The 19,089-nt window shown below is 41.2% G+C and overlaps 1 protein-coding gene across 21 annotated transcripts in view; it reads left to right on the forward strand.

Moving 5' to 3' along the window:
* The window catches only part of EPB41L3 (erythrocyte membrane protein band 4.1 like 3), a 147,493-nt gene that overhangs the window by 118,837 nt on the left and 9,567 nt on the right, over nt 1-19,089 (forward strand). For 6 of the 21 annotated variants that reach the window (XM_046025328.1, XM_046025330.1, XM_046025333.1 and 3 more), the window contains 5 exons: nt 2,446-2,666; nt 6,268-6,828; nt 11,782-11,835; nt 14,492-14,527; nt 15,245-15,436. In XM_046025328.1, coding sequence (XP_045881284.1) covers nt 2,446-2,666; nt 6,268-6,828; nt 11,782-11,835; nt 14,492-14,527; nt 15,245-15,436 — 1,064 coding nt within the window. The remainder of the gene's footprint in view (nt 1-2,445; nt 2,667-6,267; nt 6,829-11,781; nt 11,836-14,491; nt 14,528-15,244; nt 15,437-19,089) is intronic. The other 15 variants (XM_046025331.1, XM_046025339.1, XM_046025343.1 and 12 more) reach the window with 7 other exon arrangements.

Genomic DNA, 19,089 nt, shown 5'->3' on the forward strand with positions numbered 1-19,089 from the left:
TCAGCAAGGGGAGAATCACTGAAATAACAGTTCTAAGGAATGACATAATTGTGAGTCCTGTGGATTTTCATCGTAAGCGACAGTTTCCTGTTGCTGTCTGTAGTTAACGCACAATGGCAGCTACAAAAAATGGCAGCTGTCCTACTGCTCTTACTACTACTGCTCCTCCTCCTCCTCCTCCTCCTACTACTTCTTCGAAAATGAGCCATGGCCAAGTCTCATTGGTTTTCTCATTCCAAGCACCTAGAGATTAGTTGTTTTATGGAAGACCTATTCCGTGGATTTAAAAGGAATTAGACGTTTCTAGCATGTGTGTACCATTCGAATAATAAAAAACATAAAATTAAAATAACAAAAACAAAGGTAAAATAAGAAAAGTTACAAATATGTGGGATCACCTTCGTCCTTACCTTTTTTGCCACCACGCCTCGTAGTCCCATTTCTCTCTTCCTTTCACCGTATGCCACTGTGGCTCCTGGGGTGATGTGCTCCCTGAATCTCCTGTCTGAGAAGTTTGCATTTTTCTAATGAAATATTTCGAAACAGTCTGTAGAAGAAGTCAAAATTGTATCATTAGAGCTGAATCACGTATGTTACTAGTGACATGAACACACGCTTCCCTGGTAGATAAATCCGGACTGAAGTCTACCTGTGTAGCGGTTAGAGAATGGTTTAGACTCCCCAGGTCTCGGTTTTAGTCATCACCTATAAAATGAGAGCAAAGCCACTGGCAAACAGTGAATGAGACAGGTGTGACAGCTTTCTTGATAGGTGCATAATAATTATATTCATAATTATTCTTCTAGGCTTTCGTGAGCTGGCCTAGGAATTTGATTACCATTCTGTATCTTCCCATAGTTGCTTCTTTTTGAAATACCTAACTTGGAGCCAAACTTTTGGGATAAAATGTTTATTAGGACTCTTTCGGGTTGAAGATGCTGAATACTTACTGTAACATTGAAGCTTTTCTTAGTGCTTCGTTCCATTTATTCTTCTTTCTGCTTTGGAGAATCGCCGTAAACTGTGTGTTCTATAAGGCAGTGTTGGGGGGAACTTTTGTAAAATCACACTTTTTTTTACCCCCCTGGGACATCATCTACTTTGTTCAGTGATGTGTATCCAAGGGAACACATTTGTCATGAATGTCGTTTTCCTCATGACCTTTTGCGTGATAATGATTGTTGACAAGACAGAAGACAATTGTGAAATAAATGTACTAATCCCATGCTGTCTCTTCCTCCCTGCCCAAAAGTGATGTTAGTATGTGTTGTCTCTCACTCTTTGGGGTCCTGCCAGTTCTAGTATGTTCTCTGTGCTGCTGAGCTGGGCGCTGTGGCTGCATGTTGGAACATAGTTGCTTTTTGCAAAGTTGCATTTTACACAGAACAGCCTTACTGGCCCCTTGGGGACTTGCTTCTCCTGGCAGCTTTTTCATCAATATAAGGAAATATAAAATATCTTAGTGAAGCTCTCTTCGTGAAATAGTTTAGCTACTATAAAAGGATTTCGAAATATTTTCTTACATTTACATTTTGAACTTCCTAAACTGTGAAGCTTATTCTCTTTTGCCCGCGATTAGCTACTGTGTATTTGAAAAGCATCGTTTGTAAGTTTAAATCAGTTGTATATATCTAAAACCAAAAATAATGCTTACCCGGCTTTAAAAATGTAACCGAATTAAGCATCTTTCACTAAGACATTTTAGCTGGGATGGAAGGCTGTGTCTTATATCTTTTATGTTTGCATGCTTTACATTTGCATGAATTTCATTAGCACCATTTGTTTTATCGTCCCAAAATATCAGAGATGAATAAGTCTATGCATATCATGGTAGTCTGTTGAAAGTGCAGTAGTATTTGAAACATTTCTGCACTTCAGCTGAAAGGAGTTACCATCCAGACTGTACAGTCTTTCCAAAGAAAGATTGTAGGAGCAATGGACTCCTTAATCATTATTAATAACAGTAATGGAAAAACCCAATTCAGTGCTCCTTGGTGAATGGCAATTCCCAAAGATACGTTCAAAGTCAAGTGGATGGGAGCAGTTGTCCACTGCAAATTCCGCTGTTAGTTGTGGGACTGGCCACTAGTGCTTGGCGCCGGCATCCAGCCAGTTGCTCTGAGGGGTGAGAGGCTGGCAGAAGCCCAGACTCCTACCCCTCCACCACATCCTGCCCTCATATGCCACCTCACCAGGGAGCCCCCGAGTTACTCCAGCGGCTTCCAGCAAGCAGCCTTTAAGTCATTTTAAAACACTGGTCAAGAAGCTTCTGAGAGACAAGTTTCTGCCTGTGCTTACATGCAGGTACCTGCTGCGCTGACTTGCCTTTTCCGACAGACGTGGGTAGGGGTCCTTTTTTCCAGAACGGGACAACTGGTAGTGTTCTTCTTCTGCCTCCTGCCTTAACTATTTCAGACGTTTTTCTTCCATTGTATTTGCTTTTAGCGTCAGTGAATGAAAACCATGAAATATACATGAAGGATTCTGTGTCTGCTGCAGAGGTTGGTACTGGCCAGTACGCCACAACAAAGGGCATCTCTCAGACCAACTTGATCACCACTGTGACTCCCGAGAAAAAGACCGAGGAGGAACGGGACGAGGAAGAGGACAGACGGAAAAAGGCGGAAGAAGTCACGCCGGTCACGGCAGTACGACACGAGGGAAAGGTACATCTCCCAGGCTCCCTCCTAGCGCTTGCTTAGAAGAACTAATAATTCCAAGGATATAAACTAGGAAAGTGTTAAGACTTAGGGTAATTCGCTTAGACCTTGAACAACTAATTCTGAGGATATAAACCAGAAATGTGTTAAAACTTAAGGTAATTCGGGGTGCCTGGGTGGTTCAGTCGGTTAAGCAGCTAACTTGATCTCAGCTGAGGTCTTGATCTCAGGGTCATGAGTTTGGGTCCCACATTGGGCTCCACTCTGGGCGCAGAGCCTACTTAAAAAAACAAAAAAACCAACAACAAAACTTAGGGTAGTTCATATTTCAGCATTAGTCACATTCATATTATCAATTTTTAAATTCTGATTTCCTCTTGTCACCATTTTTCTTCTGAAAAATTCTTTCCTAACTTGAAAATTTTTATTTTAACTGATGTGCTGTGTAAGACTTTCAACAGCTGTCCTGTCTGTATATCCTAAAAATGCATTTAGTGCCATATGACACTTTTCTGTTTGGGCTCACATTTCAGAACTATCACTAAAACTGTTTTCTTTGTTTCTGGCCCCATTCTCCTCCCCAAGTACTGTATATTTTTCTAGATATACAGTAATCCCATTGCCATTCTTCTGACTGCAAGACTGAGTGACCAGAGCCCGTGTATTTATACACTATTTCCTCTCTTAGTCTAGGATTATAATCTAATCATCAAAGTAGCGAGCAGACATGTTTTGAAAAGAGATATTAAAGCAGAACATCACAAGGGAAGATGGAAAGTGAGTTTGGCAGCAATTTCTCCAAGGTGTTTACTTCTTCAAATTTTTAAGCTTCATTTCATCCCAGTATTTATTTATTTATTTTTACAGTATGTTTATTTTTGGTAATCTGGCACTATAAAGCAACTTTTCAGAAAAATGGAAGTCAGAAAAGGCATAGACAGCTTACTTCTGACACAGGGGTTTTATAAGTAGCACAGCAGCTCCCTAAAAGTAAAAAAAAAAAAAAAGAAAGAAAGAAAAAACTATATTGGGAGGCTAATGTGTGATGATAATGGAAAAAACAGAGTAGCTCCTAGAATGTATAGAGTAAAAAGAAATACCAGAATAAAAATGCTATAAAACTCACTGGTTATGCTAAAACTTGCCTAGATTTGACTCAATGTGTTCTTTTCCTGTATCAATATTATTTCTTAAATATAGATTCATGTGGCAAGGGCTTCCCTGGGGCTCAGAATAAAAATGCTCCTTTTGATAAGCGCTCTGCAGTGAAGGGTAGCTCCGCAACACAGTGTAGTTACGTCCGAATATTCCACATAAAAAGCTACCCACCGTGTTGCGAGAAGATCATTTATTTGCCAAACACAAAATAGGGTAGGACATGCCAGCAAGGATATTTGAATCATCTTTGCTGGAAAAACATGACTTTGTTCCGAATTTTGTTTTTACACTCTTATTTTCCAGTTAAGTCAAGGCAGCTTTTAAATAGGAAATAAGGAAAAGCGTCGTCTGCCTGAAAAGCAAATGATTTCCACTTTCCTGAAATCACCCATGCCAACCAACAATTCTCATGGGTGCGTAACTATGATTAAAGTGGCACGTTAAAGGAAATGACTTTGAGTTGGCTCAAAAAATAGACCTAGGAAGTCTCTTTGTTTGATTTGAAAAGCCCCCACTTATATAAAATGTAGCACTAAACCATCATCACTTTTGCCACTTACGGCATGGGAAAATAAAAGACAAAAAACCCTGACTCTCATTGTCTGAATCTCTGAGAAGCCAGCTCTTTGACCCAGATGCCTGCAAAAGGGCTGTGGCCCAGCCCTGGCCCAGGTAGGGTTGATGGCTGGCTTCCTTTTACATGGTACACAGCTATCTTTTCAAAACCACTTGAATAAGCAGCATGGAAAATGAAACCTTCATTTTATTCTTCTCCATCTTCAAAAAGTAACAAAGAGGGGACGCATTTTTTAACCAAAATGAAAGTGTATCACTGAAAATAGGTCTTAAAAGACTGGTCCCCTAGATTCCTCTGAGTGGAGGCCTGTTTCCCAGGTTAATGGTCACCCCAGGTGACTGCAGCCATCCACCACCAGGGGAACAATGGCGTGCACACAGGAGTCAGCTTGTAACTTTTATATTATTTTCCGTTGAATGAGATGTGTGCAGGGTCACATTTAAAACACAATGCTTAATGTCAAATGCGAGGATTGAGAAGAGACATACTTGCCTAAGACCTAAAAAGAGACACTCCTAATTGCTAGCATATCCACAATACTGTTTTCTCTGTGCATGTTCTAACCCTCTGTCTTTATATTTACCAAGTCAGGATTGAGAGCGACAAAGCAGGGTGGGGGTAATTTCCACTCTAGCAAGTCTCTAGGCAAACCACGCGTGTACATGCTCACGCACACAGATACTCACATCACCCATGTAGCAGGTCCCGGAGAGCCACGAAAGTCTATCTTCAGACTCTGTGTGACCTTTAACTCAACTCCTGGGGCTGCGGCAGCTTCCGAGCTGTGCCAGGTCCTGTTTGGAGCTTGCTGGCTTCCCTTCGTCCCCTTGTGGGACGAAGCCCTCCACCACCTGCAAAGAAAGCTGGTTGTGGTCAGAGGGGCTGCCAGGGCCAGAGAGGATGGAAAGAACCTCTCTTTTTTCCCTCCAGAAGCCTGAGCTCACCAGGAGCACTTTTGCGGCGATAGCTGCCTTCATCATTCTGTGATGGCTTCAAACCAGGAGAGCTAAATATGGTGATTACTTGCTCAAAAAAACCAGAAGACTGGGAAATTGTACCTATTATTTAGGGACCACAAATAATACAAACTAAATGCTTACAAGCCATATCACAGGAAAGCACATTCTTTTTGCTAGTTAGCTTGTTGAAACCTTTATTTGAGTTTAAGTTACGTTTACATCATGGAGAAAGGAGCCAAAGTAGACATTTTCAAAGGAACCTCAGTATTTCGGGGAGCTGAGTTCCTAAAATGCTAGTTGTGGATTTCCCTGAGTGGCACAGCTTATCAGATGGGAGTGGGGCCAGAAACTTCTTGATTCGGAAACCCACCTGTTTTGGATATAATTGACTAAGGGAGGAAAGGTAATGCTAAATTCTTTTTTTTAATAATCAAAATTTGGATCCATTTTTATTTATTTATTTTTTAATCCAACCAGACTAGAGTAACAGATCTGTTAGCTGAAGATCAGGAGATGTTATTGAAAGTCTTGATTTTAAGTTCTCAGAGGGTTCTATTTGCTCTCAAAACCCTGCAACTTTTTGGAGTTGTTGGTCTAAACAAACGTGTTAGATGGTGTGAAACATGTAGATTTTGAGATTGCCCACCGCAATCTTCTGTTCTGACTTCATTTAAAAAAAAAAAAAAAAAAAGCCCACCCTGTATTTGACGGTCTAATGGGAAAACAGTAGCCGTTCATGGCAGCCTTGGCTTGCAGCTTGAATACTTTAAGTACGAACAACCCTAGAGCTAAAATTCTTGTTTTACAATTTTATATTGATACCCATAAGAAAATTAACTAATTGCAGTTTTCTTTTTGTCCTTTTGCACCTCTGTTTGCTGCCTTCTGTCTCTCTCTGTCTCTTTCACATCAGTCACCTGGGCTTGGCACCGACTCATGTCCCCTGTCCCCCCCATCAGCCCATCGTCCCCCCACATCTCCCCCAGAGCTCCGTAGGAGGTGTAAGGAGAATGAGCGCCAAGCCCTGGGCTTGGAGGCTGCCAGAGGCACTGTGCGTGTGCTCGGAGAGCCCGCGATGGACTCTGACCCCAAAGGGAAGCCATCCTTAGGGGACCAAGATGTGGCTTTTAGCTACAAACAGACTGGCAAAGGGACCACCCTGTTTTCCTTCTCCTTGCAGCTCCCGGAGTCATTCCCATCTCTTCTCGATGACGATGGGTACCTCTCTTTCCCCAGCCTGTCGGAAACCAACCTCCTCCCCCAGAGCCTGCAGCATTATCTCCCGATCCGCTCGCCCTCCCTTGTGCCCTGTTTCCTCTTCATCTTTTTCTTTCTGCTCTCCGCCTCCTTCTCAGTGCCATATGCCCTCACTCTCTCCTTCCCTCTGGCTATGTGCCTCTGCTACCTGGAGCCCAAGGCGGCCTCCTTGAGTGCCTCACTAGACAATGACCCGAGTGACAGTTCAGAGGAAGAGGTGTGTACCTCGGCATAGAACACACTTCCCTGTCGTGGTCGGGGCTTTGGTCCGAAACAATGTTAGGCGCCTACTGCCATAGTGGTCCTACTTTCAGAGCCTCATTTATTGTCTGTGCCGACATGTGCGAGGTTTCTGTGTGTTGGGGAGTCATTCCCCCCACCCCGGCCCCCGGGTTAGGCACAACACCATGTGGACAGAGCAGGCTGCATCCGGCCCGCTGAATTCTACGCGTGATGAAGGACTCGGAAGTCTGTTTTAAAGAACCCGTTAGCTGCGTTAAAAATCAGGGTTAGGTTAAAGGTCGGGTCAGTCACTGGTTCCTAAAGGAAAGGGACATAGAAGACCAAGAAAAAAGTTTGACCCAGACTGATGGAGTGTTCCCAGAATGCATCCTGGCATCATGGTATCTCCGTAGCGCTGATACCAGTGGATAAACGACCCTCACGGCAAGGTGGGAATGACCAGCCAAAGGAGGTCGGTCTCCGTCATGTGGGTAGCTTCCCCAACTCTCGATGCCTCACTTCCCTGGAGATCGTGAAACATCCCCAGACTATCTCTGTTACTCGTGGAGGTGAGCCAGATCCCAAGAGTGTGTTGGGTCAGAAAAATGCTTGAGTAGATGAACAGGCCCATGTGACCCCAGTCATTGGAAGGGCCACAGAGAGGACCAGAAATAACAGCAGTCTTCAAACAAAGTCGGGAAAAGGCTCCCGGAAGATGTCTGGTTGCTGTAAAAATGGGCTGGAAGTTCATCAGTCCTGACAGGGCTGACGTGTATATTGGATGGCAGTGATTCTTTCAACTCCAGCACGAGCCAAAAAATCCACACACTCAAAGACAGTCTGGAAAGGTCAGGAGAGCTGGCTAGGCCCCTGCGGCTCTCAGCCAGGCATGTGCTCAGTGGTGAGAGGATGGGGCCGTCAGCCTCTATCTGAGAAGACATGCCACCTGTCCGTCTCCCATCCCTCATCTGAGCCAGTGGGTGAGTTGACATGGTCGTTGGTAGCTTTTCCTCTTAACTGCTCTCCTTTCACACCAGCCCCCCGATGTGTGAACCGCCCAGCAGCTCCCTTCAGACAGAGCGCAGGGGGAAAGAACAGAAGCAGCCAACAGAGGGCCTGGCTGTCGCCTACCCTCCTGCCCACAACCTCCCCAGGCCCTTCCAGCTCTTCTGTTCTCACAAAACAAGCCTTTTTGTGGCAGGAGACAAGCCCAGTACTTTCAGCACTGAAAAAAAAAAAAAAAAGTGACAAAGTCAAACAACACTAAAAAAAAAAAAAGGGAAAAGTCTATTCATTTTTCAACTCAGCCAGGAATCATAATTTGAGCTGCACCTGTGGGTGTATAGAATTGAGAGGGTGTGTAAGTATCTATATTTAGTGAGATTATGGCCATTTCTTAGCAGCAGAAGGAAAAAAAATGGGAATGGTCTCGCAGATGTTTCAAATAAAAGTTTTCCCTTTTCAATTTGATATTGCATTAAAGCCCTTTTCAAGGTTCTTGGGTCGTATGACTTCACTCCAAAGTCTGTGTGATTTTATATATTTACTATAAAACTATTTTCATACATGAAAAATATTTTAAGAGAATGAATCCTAGGCTTTAGTATCGCCATTTCTCACAAGAGCAATGTGATCAGATAATGTGGAACTAGAACGTATAACCTGAAGAACACAAGATTATCTACAAAGACCGTAGTATCAGTTGGTTTCCAACCTGGACGTATAGTTTTCCTTTAGCAATGGAGTTAGTCATCTAGCCAACATAAAGCAAAAAGATTGCCATTTTCTGCTTTTCTGAGTTCTAAATAACTGAACTTTTCTGTAGCGAACCACACAGATCTTGTGCCTAATCCAGGGTATACATCTTGTTGTAATCAGTGCATGAAAATTAATGTTAAATTTGGGCATGTCTGCATTACATCAGCAAAACAAATCACAGCAGTTACCCGATCCAAGCCACTGACCTCGTGACTGGAGCTTCCCAGCCGCTAACTCTCCCTGTTACTGCAAAGCTCTGAGACCCTGAGCCAGCTCTGGCCGCTGTGGTCTTACCCCTTCTCTGCATCCCTGGTCACCCATGACAGCTTTCCTAACACGAGACCTCACGTGTGGCCATCTGTTCAGTGTCGTCTCTTAACCCCAAGTGTTAAAAGCTATGCTCTCTAGTTCAGGCTGAGCTGGAGGACTCCTATGTAGGTCATTCCATTAAAAAAAAAAAAAAATTGTTGACATGGCCTCTTTTATTCTCTAGGCTTCAAGCACTTTGGCAGCTAAATGGGGTGACTTCATGTAACGTACGGTTTAGCTCCTGTCACGTTCATTTTATAAGAATCACTAAATCACTAATGAATGTAATTCTTTTCAAATATTTTATAATCACTGCTTGCATTTCTCATGTATTGGAGTGACTTAATTAGTTCCAGCCTTTCTCAAGAGAGAAACCTAGTGTGGAAAGGCAGAATCATTTCAAATTTATAAAGCTGCTGACCAATAATATTTTTTTTCTTTTGTACCTTCAAGAATGGTCACATAACAAGGGGCACAGAATATTAAATCATCTGTCAAGAAACATAAGCTGAATTTAGCTCACCATACCACAGAATCACCATTAGTCTTTATGTTTCAATTTGTGAGGAGTATTTTCATAAAAAAAAAAAGATTCAAATTTGGAGGCGAAGATTAATAATCAACTGATTTTTGACATTTTAATTTGTGTAGACACAGAATCATATGACAGTTCGTGACCCATTGTACATTTCGTAGTTTTGTTTAGTCGTAGTATATTATATAAATAGTACATAAAAAGCTACTTTTTGCTATAAAAGCTACTTTTTTCAACCTTTCTTAACTATTTATTGATCATGCACTATATTTGTTGAGTAACTGACTACATGCTCAGGAAGAACTTAAGGGAGTTGAGATACGGTCTAGGCAATTTTTTCATATAGCTAGAAAAAATGCTAGTAATAATTATAATTACATAATGCAATAATTATATAATATTGCAATACAATAATACATTAATATCAACATAATGACAGTTATTATAGATACTTTTAGGTCTGCATGTGTCAGGCCTTGTAGAAAGCACTTAATATCCATTACCTGATACAGTTAGGGCTGTTATTTTTTTCTCCATTTTGCTGGAAGGAAATGGGGATTAAAACATGAAACATGTCCAGGTTGTCACAGATTTCAATAGCAAGGATTTGAGCTCATGTCAGCCTGACATCAGACTCCTCACTCTTAAACCAGGGCTGTAATCTAAAGCCAAGATGCTCCAGTAGATTTTCAAGCCACAAGGGAGATTATTATGTAAGAGGAGAAATACTTTCGAGCAGCTTGGAAGTGTTTCACAAAACCAGTTAGCACACCAAGCGCCAGTCATTCCTATTTATTCTTGAAAGCCTAAGGCTTCTTCGGGTTATTATACACTGGAACAATAACCTGTTCCATTGGCCATTTCCTAGGCTGTCAGTCGGGGAAGCCTTGCTCACACCATAGCAATGATCACTCTCATAAGAAAATTACTAGCTACTCCCTGCCCCCCCACCAGGTGTTGCGAAGGTGGTCATCAGGTCATGAAAATGTGTCTGCACACATTCTTTACCAAACTCCTGAAAATTATGTTCTGCTTAGGCATGATAGCTGACCCCCTCAGGTACACATGCCAAACATGAATTTCAATGTATTTTCTTTTAGGAACATATAAAATGGAAATTTGGGATAGCGCCAAGAAATCTGCCCAACCAGAGTTAAGTCAATATGAATATCCCTGTCCCAGGCATCCTTCTTGAAATTCCTTGTTGTTAAGATTGAAAGATTATCTGAAGAGGCAGGTTCACAAGCTTACAGCTCCCAGGTTTTATTTTTATTTTCAAAATAATTCATCGTGTATCTTTGCTCAAGGGAATTTTATTAGTGATTAGTTGACATTTATGGAGGGAAAGTCAGTTTATAATATATTACGGCATTTATATGTCCCATCTGGGATGGCTGTGGTTCTGTTGTACTCCAAAGAAAATAAGTTTCTGTTTTAAACCATAAATCTCTACGAAGCAGCTTAAAAACCCAGTCCTGAAATGACTATTATAATTCCCCCTTAAAAACTTAGGCTCTGTAAAATGCTGTGCTTTGTTTTATTTGTTTACAAGTAGATGTCTCTCTCTCTCTCTCCCTCTCTCCATTTTTTTATTAGTATTATAATTTGCTTCATTTGGATGGTTGTTTTGGAAAGAGATGTTTAAATGCCTACTTTGATAACTTCCTTATATTGGAGGGTGGGGCAAAATAAACACAACAGTTAGTCTGTTAAAAAATCTGGTTAACACTGCTACTTGGAAACTGAGTTATACTTTTCACATATAAAACATATGCCTGTGAGTCACTGGCATGTGCTTTTTATAAGTAATAGGTAATGCAGACAGCCTGATGGTTATAAATGGGGGTAAATTATCAACAGGTTCTAACTGAGAGGCTGAAAGTCCAGTGACTGTTACAGTAGCTTCTAATTTAAATTGACATTTTGATTTACCTTTCAAATGTGACATATTAGTAGAATCGCAAACATATATAAACATTGATTTTATTTGCATTACACATTTTTAAGAGATCTTTCTCGGGGTTTTAGTTAAAAGCGGGGGAAAGAATGACAATTTGGTTTTCCCGAGACATGAAACCAGACGAGTCAGCTTGGCTAACGCAGTTCCTGTGGTTCCCACAGGCTGCGTGCCGCTGGTCTTCCTCCGAGGGGCTCTGCTGATGAAACCCAGCTCCGGCCTTTCTTTTGCTCTTGCTTGAAACCTGCATTCTTGTGGGAAGGTAGTTTGATACCATCACAGAGAAAGAGAGTGAACTGTTTGACCTGTACCATGCCCTATTTGACCAAATGGGTTTGTTTTCTCTTCCTGCCTTCCTCCTGGACCCTGGTCACTTCTGTGATCAATAGACCGACAGCGAGCGCACAGACACCGCGGCCGACGGGGAGACCACCGCCACCGAGGTTGGTATCATCACTGTGGGCGGCTGGTGGCTGCCCAGCGCAAGTGCCTCGTGAACGGGGCTCTGCATTTAGGGCTTTTGCATACTAGGTTTTATGGCGGGCGTGAAGAGAAATTCTAACTTTGAAAGGAGGAAGGAAATGTATCCTGTTGCCTGGGTCAGTGGTTCTCAAGCTCTGGGCTGCGTCAGAATCCTCCAGCTGGGTCCCCTCATGTTTCTTGTGCAAAAGAAGAAGGTCTGGGGTGGGATTCTGGAATTTGCATTTCCAGCAAGTTCTCAGGGCTGTTGACTCTGCCCATTTCGGATCACATTTTGAGAACCTTTGGCTAAACCGATAATACCTTAAAAAAAAAAAAAAAAAAAAAAAAAAAACTTATTCCCCTTAACCAAGTGAGAGGCTGTCTGTGTGTGAAAGCCGTGATGAGTGAGGAGGAAGGTTACAATTAATTTAATTAGCTTATTTACTAGATACAGATACATTTTTAAATCCAAAATGGCTGAATAATAATTATTAAAATAATAATAATAATACTTCTCTTATTTTTGTAGACCAGGTGATATAACCTAGGTCATTCAAAAGAAATGGATTATCTAAGGAAGAAGAAATTAGCAAATTATTGTTAGTACTTTATTCCAAAAAAAAAAAGTGATCACATTGAACAGTGACAGGAAACAGAGTGTGCTATCCTTTATCCTTTATGAATTCTTTAGGATAAACAAACGTGTGCGTGCTTATGTTGTTTTTCGAATCTTCTCCACCCATAACTAAAATTTCTGTAAAAATGGTATCGTAATGGAAGCCAAGATGAACCTTTCTTGAAGTTCTCACAGAATTTATCTTCTACTTCTGGAGTTGGTTTTTTTTTTACATCATCCAGTTAGAACAGTCTTTTCTAGTAGGACCTTCAGGAAAAACTAAAAATGTAAATAGTATCTGTATAATACTTAATTGAAAATATCCTCAGAAAAACTTCTTAAATTGGAGTTTTCATCCTTGGGAAATGCTGGAGTTCAGCTCAAAGTTTTGGAAATCATAATTTTTTTAAGTTAAAAATCACAGCACTGGCATTGAAAAATAATAGTAATAATAATAATAACAATATTGTAGGGGCTATTTTGTACTGACTGGTTCAGTCAGTAGAGCATGCCACTCTGACATTTGATCTTGGGGTCGCGAGTTCAAACCCTGCATTGGGCATAGAGCCTACTTGAAAAGAAATTTTAAAAAATAATAATATTGTAAAACAGTAACTTTCCAGATTCTTTTAAGCAATCACAAATACATGTATTACAAATTAATAATTTTCTGTCAAATTATAACAAAATTACAGCTTGATTTGATAAGAATTATTTGTTACATGTAGCTACATGTTAATTCAGTAAACTTCATCAGAATCTGAATGTGTGCATTAATGAAAAATATTTTAGTAAGACTCCAAATTTCTGCAGCAGTTCTAAATGCTGTTCCATAACATTTGAAGCATGCAAACATATACATACAATATAGGTAACTATATGGAGCTTAAAAATAAAACACAGAGCTGTGTGCACACCACACACTTGAGAATTAGTGTGTTACCAGCACAGTGTTAGGGTTACCTGTGCCCTTCTGCGTTTTTTAAACATTTGCCCTGTCTCCTCTTGGGGGCCAGGACAACAGTAATGGGGGTGAGGCTGCTGGGTGGGCAGTCTTGCCCCATTGGCAGATAAGGGGGGCGAGAGCAAGATAGACTGATCCGTTGCAGGCCACCTGTCAGGTGTCTCCTCAAGGCTTCTCACCTGTAATTACCCTGAGGGCCTCCCTATGGACCTCGGTCAGAGTACCACCGGCGAGACACACAGCTTTACCACTGCCTGCATCTGTTGGTTGGCCTAGTTACCTCGTTCCTGGTACCCAGACACCAGTCCAAGGACTAAACAGATCCTCGCAATTAGAAAAATCAAGATAATGAAGTGGCTTTTAGATAAATCTGTTGTATTTTTTAAGAACTCAACAATGATCCTGTCTACATCTTTAAAGAAATGTTGGTAATGTTGAAGGTAGTTGATTCCTTTTTTTTTCTTTAATCTTTCTTAACTTATATCAGCTTCCTTCCTTCCCAGATTTATTTATTTTTAAGTATATGGGTTCAAGAAATTCACGGTTCCAAGAAATTCTTAAATGTGGGACCCTCAATGTTAAATTCTTTGAGCCTTCGTTCTCTGGCCTACAATTTAGCTATAATAATAATAGCTATAACTTCCTAGGATTATAAAGAATCATGCATCCCAAGGGAGCTGTCATTATTGGGTAATCCTAACCATACTTGTGAATTTTAGTTTTAGGGTGGCTCGAAACATTTGTAGTGTGCATTAAGGACAGCCCGCCAAACCCTAGCTGTCAACTCCCACTTACGTGTCTATGCTAATCACACTCAGAAGTCCCCAGGTGACACTGTCAAAGACCCACCAAGCAAGGAATCTTTTACTCCTGTCATCTTAATAAGTATCATAATGTGTGTGTGAGAATGTTGTGGCTTCCATATAGGAAGGAACTAGCATCCATATACAAGAGCAAATTAATACCCCCTCTAGCAAGTTTCTGTAGACCATAGTTCTTGAATCGTAGTCAATTACATGGTAAGACATTATTTCCCACTCTTTCTTGATGCTGGCAGTCGGACCAGGAGGAAGATGCAGAGCTCAAGGCACAGGTAGAAAATTAAAAATAAAACCAAAGCAAAAATCAGTGTGTGATAAGTCACTGTGCGTCTCCGGTGTTCCAGCCTTCCAGCATGCTCCGTAGGCGGTTACCCGTGTTGTCGGTGCACTGTGGAGGATGGCATTTGTTCCCGTGACTACTGTGTCCCTTACCTTTCCCTTTCTTCTCCACTTTTTTCAGAATAGTCTGATTAAGCGAATAAAGGGTGAAAATGTGTATGTCAAACATAGTAATCTTATGTTAGAGGTTGGTATTGGTATATACCAGTGCATGTTTGTGTGTGTTGACATTTCTTCAGTGGCATACCTGTGGGCTCATACAATGATGCATGAACTGTGTGCTCTCACCTGGGAATAAGTGGGGATGCCTTCTCAGCCTACTCTGATTCCTTCCTTTCTCCTAGATTTAGATCCTTTTTCCTGTGTGTGTTTATTTTAAGTTTTTTCTGGTTACATGTGAATTACACTCTTTCTAGTTTGTCTTTAAAAATACTTTTGATTTTTATGCTTGCGTGAACTAGATTTTTTTTTCTTCTCTTAGAAATGTCACATTTTCACCACAGTGCTTGGGGTAGTGTCATGAGCCCTGATCAGAATTCTTTTATTTTGACTACTAATGAGATTGACATTACTTTAAAAAAAAAAAAAACAAAAAAAACAGGAAGACGTGTAAAACGTTGACTGTTGGATTCTTTATGTTCTGAATGTAGGAGCTAGATAAAACTCAAGATGACCTGATGAAACATCAAACCAATATTAGTGAGCTGAAAAGAACCTTTTTAGAAACCTCCACAGACACTGCCATCACGAATGAATGGGAAAAGAGGCTTTCTACCTCCCCCGTGCGACTAGCCGCCAGGCAGGAGGACGCGCCCATGATCGAACCGCTGGTCCCTGAAGAGGTCGGTATTCGGGCTTCGGGGTGTCATTGTCTTCCGGTCACTAGAGGTGCTTCTCTGCAGGGCCCGTCCCCAGGGGACGGAGTCGGCATAGACAGTCCCACCACTTGTCTGCGTATAAACAGAACTGACATACTCAGGGCTTCAGAGAAAGGCTGTGGAGTAGAATGATGTGGCGGCTGAGGAGTGAGGAGTCCCATCTCAGGGTGTTTGGAGTGAACAAGGAGGCGCAGGGAAGCTCTAGTGCATGCAAATGGGTTTGTTCTAATGGCGAACCTAGATTACATAGCTGGGAGAAACTGAGATACTGTCTTAATGAACTGACACTTCTTCTAAAAAATGCTTCCTCTGCTGCATTAAGAAATGCCCTGAAAACTCATGAGTGTTTCACATCAGTTGCAAGATCAGGCGTAGGGAGATGGTCTAATGTTTGACTCAACACCGATCTGAAGTTGACAGAATTTTGGGATGTGTTTTACTCTGGGACTGCTACACCAGGCTTTTACTGGTATAATCCGTGTGTGATTTGATTTTAACTGATTTTTTAAAAATACACATAACATTATTTTAATGGGTTTATAATCCATTTTTATTTGATTTTTTTAATAGAGAAAGTAGAGGGGCCAGAATGTCTTTCTTAAATACGAGTGCTCCATGTTGGAAAATTCTGTTTAAAGAATTTAAACAGACAGTGAATTACAGTTATAGACTGTGAGGATTCAGCAGATCCTATCTGGGTGATCCCACTGAGGGACCCACAAGGGTCAGTGGTGCTCGTCTGTCTGCTTGCATTTGCTTTCAAAAGAAGTAGTTTTTTAATAACTGCATCTTTCTAGCATCATACTGATTAACATTTTTTCTCATCAAGACTCCTTTATCAGAGCACATTTGTCCAGAAAGCTGAGCTAGAACAGAAGAAAATCAAAACTTGGACCTTTATGGGAGAAAAATCCTTTAAGCTGTAGTCTACATGCAATGTTTCAGTCCTTGCAGGGAAAAGAACATAATGACACTCATTTTGATCATTTTCTACACTTCGCTTGAAAGCTACTTATCATAAGTGACCATAGTCACTATGTTCGTGATAACTCTAATCCCAGCTAAAATGTGACAAGGTATATATCCATTTGAATTACTTTGAAAGGGGCCTTTTTATGGGGAATAGATGAAAAATAGTGTTACCGAAGTATTCTTGTGGCATGACACACCGTTTCATTCAGATTACCTTAGTAATATATAGTGAGCGAGCAGTAGTGATTATATTCTAAGATCATGTGCATTTACTATTAAAATGGGAATTTTATTTCTCCAACTTTCAAATACTGATAAGTATCTATACTTATATACTTAATAGCAGATAAGTAGCAAGGATGCCCCACAGCATCGCTCACTTGACTTTGGAACATAGACAAACCCATCTACAGGGCCCACCAAACACAAAGGATAGATGTCTGGTCTGTGAAGCCTCTGGGTATGTTTCTGTCCACAGATATTTCCCATGACAGTCTTTGATGATGCCTCTAGGCTGAGTCTGTGTTAGAGGTATATGCCCTCGTGGTCACTTGAATACTGAAAGTTTCCAAATTCCAGCCCAAATGCAATACCCATTAGCACTTTCACAGTGCCAGTATCAGCCTTTTTGTTGACGCAGGTGGCAATCTTAACAACATGAAGCTTAGCATGGCTGAGCCTCCCAATTCACGGATTCTGTAGCTGCACATTCACCTACTTGCTGAAATTCACTGTACCCCTAAAATCAGCCTTCGGGACACTTTCCAGTCATCTGCAGACGGACACAGAGTGGTGAAAACTTGGTGTTTCAACCATGCATGTTCCCAGCTCTGGTTGCCCAAGGCAGGGCTCTGCCTCCCTGTTTCAGCCCTCAAACTGTACACAAATGGGCTTTTGAGGCCTATCTGGTGCCACGTTTTTGTGTCTCCATGGGTGATTCTGCTGTTTCAGATGACGCCCAGACCTGCAGGCCGGAAGTGCGAGCTAGTGTTCCTAAAAGCACAAGAAGGCTGTCATGTGTCTTTAGGGAAAATACATGTGCTAGAGAAATCTCATGCAAGTATAAGTTAGAGTGCTGTGGCCGTGACTTCAATGTTAATGGATCAATAATATGTATTAAATAAGGAGTCTTTAAACAAAAACATACAAAACAAGCTTATATATTGAACCATTGAGGACAATATCATGACCAGAGGCTCACAGGAGCCCTCACCATGTGTTTCCCATAAAATCAGTGGTTCAGTCTCCTCTTAACTCACTGTTGATGGGGATTTTAGGGAACATAAGTACCACGAATGACTGGAATCAGCTCTACTTGTGCACTTGTCTGCTTTCTAATCCAGCTCTGCTCTTGCAAGTCAGGTTTTGCATGGGCCTCGAGTTGGGAAACAAAAACCATTCACCATGATCTTCTGGTTATGGAGACGGAGACTTACCTTACATTCTCTGAATCTGACTTCTGTGACGTTCTGTCCAGGCCTTGGGGTGCAACTCCAGGTGCATATGAAAATGACCTATAGGAAGTTTTAAAAATATTGAGGCCTGGGATCTGTTAAATCAGAGATTGATTTCCTTTGTCTGAGCTGCACTCCCACATAGTACTATCACTTTAAAGCTCTCCAGGTAATTCTGACGCATCTCCCAATTGAGAACGCCTGGCGCAAAGAGAAGCAAGGGTCACTGCTCTGCACAAATCCCTAATCCCCTGGGAGTGAGTCATACCTCTGTACAATTTGCATGCCGGTATAAGGGCCTTGCTTCCCAATTATGATACTCTGATGACTGTTGAACTAAAAATGTGTGGAGCATACAGCTAACCCTCTTCTAACCCATGATAAAAGTAAACATTTCGGTTATCAGCCTTTCTTTATCAGCATCTCCTCACTTGAGCTGAACAAACTGAATTGAGGTTGACCATCTATAGGATTTTAAGATCTATCCCTTTGTCACCCTTTTCTCTCAGCGGACATACACAGTTCTGATGCAGACAGTGTTGATACTTTCATTACAGACAAACAATTTTGAAATTAGTTGGTGTCAGATAACAGGATGTGCTAAAAACCACTGTTTTCCTGCTATTATTATTATTATTATTTTCTTTTAGGCTTTCATCTTAGGGATAATGTTTAGCTCAGTGATTATAATTAGAGGCCTGGCAGTGGTATTCTGAAAAGTACTTATAATCTTGATCTTCCTTCCTGTTTCTTATTCTCTGTGAGAAAGAGGCTACAATTGAAAGTAAAAGAAACAAAACAAGACAAAAATCCGTATTTAATGATTCCACGTGGTACATTTTGTCTTTTTCCAATACCTTTCTCCAAAAGGTATTTCCCCCTCAGAAATATCTTAACTTTCTCTTCATCAAAAAAGGGGCATAGGAGAACAGTGCTATCAACATTTGCCAGTGGGTTCTTCAGGAGAATATCCAGATGTCCCCTTACAAACGTTTATAGGCAGACTATTAAAGGGAGTACGAGTAAGTTTGTACACACATAGGAATAGTAAATAACTCTCATTAAATTGTATTGTTTACAATAAGATTTATTTTAAAAGCTCTGTCCTCCTAGAAACTTTGGGCTTTCTGTTAGGATTTTTTAGATTACCCGTCCTAAATACCCTTTCACTCAGTACTCCTTGGAGCCGGA

Source organism: Meles meles, chromosome 12 (assembly GCF_922984935.1).
Source record: "Meles meles chromosome 12, mMelMel3.1 paternal haplotype, whole genome shotgun sequence".
Classification (NCBI taxonomy): domain Eukaryota; kingdom Metazoa; phylum Chordata; class Mammalia; order Carnivora; family Mustelidae; genus Meles; species Meles meles.